Genomic DNA, 2,794 nt, shown 5'->3' with positions numbered 1-2,794 from the left:
CTCCTCTGTTTCCAGAAACAGAGACGCCTTTATTTTGACAAGAGACATACAAATATTTGTTCATAGTCAAGAGTTAATAACAAGTAGCACTAAAATAATTCAATTATTTGGGCTTACAGTTTCAATTAATTTTTAATTCTCAAAAACAAGTACAATTGAAACCAAGTGTTATACACACTTTTAGTCAATGTGGAACAAAGGTCTTCCTCTCTTTGATCTTAAAAATTTTAAATATTAGATAAAGAGGATAACCCTATTCATCAAGCTCAAAGCATGGAAGCTTCATGTATAATTGTGAATGGGTCAATCACTCCAAAACATGGGACACTGACTACTAAAAACAAGGCTATGCACTTGTTGTCATGTGCTGTTAAAGATGAGGACTTGCTCCTTGTTGAAATTTGTACATTAACCAAGACGATTTGGAAAACATTGAGTTGCATGATTAACTCTTCTTGTTCAAAAAGAGAAAGAAAGTAAAGTGTTATTTGTAGCCACGGATAATTTGGTACAGATTTCTCATACAACGCATAAAGCTTTGACTGAAATTTTTTCCAAAAGTGAAGCATGAGCAACGGAAATTCTATAGTTCATATGGCTGAATCAACATCATCCTATCCTGTAATCATGGAGGCAGCTCTGTAGGAAAAAATCCATGGAAATCCACTTCGCTCTCGCGCCACCCAAGTTCCTGATAAATTCTGCAGGTTTGAAAAAATGTTCAGTTACGAGGCCAAACCAAGTTGAAGGCCGAGAGCAGCATGGATTAAAAATAAACCCATGATACTGCTACCCAAGATTCCGTGAACATTTCTCAATCCTGGATTCTCCTGTCAAGGTACAAATGAGAGAAGTTAATAATCCGAAAATTGGGAATTGAGAAACGAAAACTTCGGAACTTAAATTTTTTTTTTTTTTTGGCTGAAGTCTTCGCAGACTAGGTGGAAGAAATTATTCAAAAGTAGGAAACGAGTACCTCAAATAACGCAGGCAAGACAGTTTGAACTGTCAACAGAGCTAGCCCGATTAAGCCTGTTACAGAATGGGGACTGCAAAAGTTTTTGTTATAATCGATTGAAAGATCCATAGAAATGATCTAAGTGGAAGTGGAACGAGGATCAGCTGATACTTACCTTTCAAAGATTGGTTTATCTTGAGTTAACAAAGATGTAATTCCACCAGTTGCCCCAAGAGCAAAGAAGAAGAACATGCCTCCAAGAAGCTTTGGGTGAAGGTCTTTTGCCTTAGCTTTCTCCTCCTGCCCAAGTGAAAGAAACATTAGAGATAAACACAGAACACTGTAGGGACAAAACAGAGAAGTAACTTTCCTGACAAGCAGACAGATGATCTTCAAACGGCTCACCGGATTATCAGAGTAACGTATTCTGAAACCCAGATAAGTTCCATATCCACCCATTGCAAACAGCACAACAGCCTGCAGAAGTAGCCATGGCAATGGTGAATTTGTTATGGTTTCTAACAGAGTTAGTGTTGAAATGTGTAGAAGTAGCTCATCCAACAACCTAGTTATAGTCTGCTAGACCTGCTGAAACATGGGTGAAATAAAAAAAACTACATTTGATTCCCAACTGAAAACAGTAAGGGAAGAAGGATTACCATGTTGCCAGGATGACCCCATTGCACAAGCCATTCAGGCAGGTTCCATGACTTCACAAGCTCAACAAATGGCCCACAGAGGGATCTCAGAAAATCAGCTATTCAACCAGTGCCAGAAAACAAGTACAGTTACAAATGAGTTCCACTAAAGATGAATGTGTTTAAACTTCTGCCACTTTTCGTTGGCAGGAATAAATAACTTCAAGCGTCTCCGATTGAAGAAATTTGTCCATTTTCAAGAAACCCAAGAATTGGAATTGTAAAAATTGATCGAAGCTGAACAATCATAGTCAAATAGCCCAAGCAGATCCTACGCCGAAGTCCAAATCATCTGCCCAACTAACCCAAATGTAAAAGTAAGATAATTAGCCCTCACCTCCTGGCAGAGCGGCAATAGCAACCAGCGGCAGAGGAGCCACCGAATACAAGAAGAGCTCCTCTGCCTCTCCCTTTTCCTCTGCTTCTCTTGATCGGTCGACCTTCTGGTTGTTCACAACAGCTAAACGGCGGAAATGAAACCTTCTACTCTGGAAAGAAGGAGAACTCACAGTAGTAAATCTCGGTGATCGCTGGGAAGAAATGGGAATGAGTGGAGGTGGCAGAGGCGAAGCGGCCCGCATTGCCATACAAAGAGAACTGCTCATACTGCTCTCAGAGACAAACTGCATATGTTGAGAGAGGAGGAAGAGGGGATAAAATCATAAAAAAAAAGCTAGACAGAGCGGCGTGGAAGTATGTAAACCAAATGACTTGATGCAGAGGATAGAATAGCCTGACAAGCAGTAAAGATCTGCTCCGTGAAATGCCTATTCCTGCAATCTGCTTCGTGAAAGGTCTACTCCTGAAATCTGCTTCGGAGGTCGAAATTCGACTTTCCAGAAAACCTCAAAATTTTGACGAACACCTTCAATCACTTTATTTTGCTGGCCCGTTAGTGTACTCTGAAAGTGAAAGGCAAAGTATTCTCGCTAACGAAACAAACCCGTGGGCCGTGGGAGCGAAAGTGAATTCTAGATTCTTCGGAAGGAGTGAAAGTGAAAAGACTCCATAAGGCTCACTTGTTGTGGGCCATCTCACTCTTGTATTTGGATATTATAAAATTAAGAATTTATTTGAGTATCTTATTTTAGAAAATTAATTAAATTAAAAATAATAATTTAAAATTTATCTTAGTTAA

At 39.4% G+C, this 2,794-nt stretch overlaps 1 protein-coding gene across 1 annotated transcript; it reads right to left on the bottom strand.

Moving 5' to 3' along the window:
- Positions 1–399: 399 nt before the first annotated feature.
- LOC137939282 (uncharacterized) lies at positions 400–2,440 on the bottom strand. Its single transcript, XM_068784551.1, has 7 exons — positions 2,395–2,440; positions 1,994–2,279; positions 1,618–1,715; positions 1,364–1,435; positions 1,134–1,258; positions 977–1,049; positions 400–830 (listed from the first exon to the last, which is right to left on the bottom strand). Exons 2-7 carry the CDS (start codon positions 2,259–2,261, stop codon positions 726–728), a joined length of 741 nt encoding a protein of 246 aa, XP_068640652.1. The 5' UTR covers positions 2,262–2,279; positions 2,395–2,440; the 3' UTR covers positions 400–725.
- Positions 2,441–2,794: the final 354 nt, after the last annotated feature.

This window comes from Aristolochia californica, unplaced genomic scaffold (assembly GCF_029961685.1).
Source record: "Aristolochia californica isolate CCGP_79_NKW_82.1479 unplaced genomic scaffold, dmAriCali1.0.hap1 SCAF_8, whole genome shotgun sequence".
NCBI lineage: Eukaryota > Viridiplantae > Streptophyta > Magnoliopsida > Piperales > Aristolochiaceae > Aristolochia > Aristolochia californica.
This window is presented reverse-complemented; position numbering and strand designations above follow the sequence as displayed.

Bases quoted from the DNA above. Each gene is read 5' to 3' on its own strand.
- LOC137939282 (XM_068784551.1), bottom strand. From the start codon at position 2,261: ATGAGCAGTTCTCTTTGTATGGCAATGCGGGCCGCTTCGCCTCTGCCA. The intron at 1,716-1,993 runs GTGAGGGCTAAT...CTGGTTGAATAG, and splicing joins TATTGCCGCTCTGCCAGGAG to CTGATTTTCTGAGATCCCTC. The intron at 1,436-1,617 runs GTAATCCTTCTT...CTACTTCTGCAG, and splicing joins GGGGTCATCCTGGCAACATG to GCTGTTGTGCTGTTTGCAAT.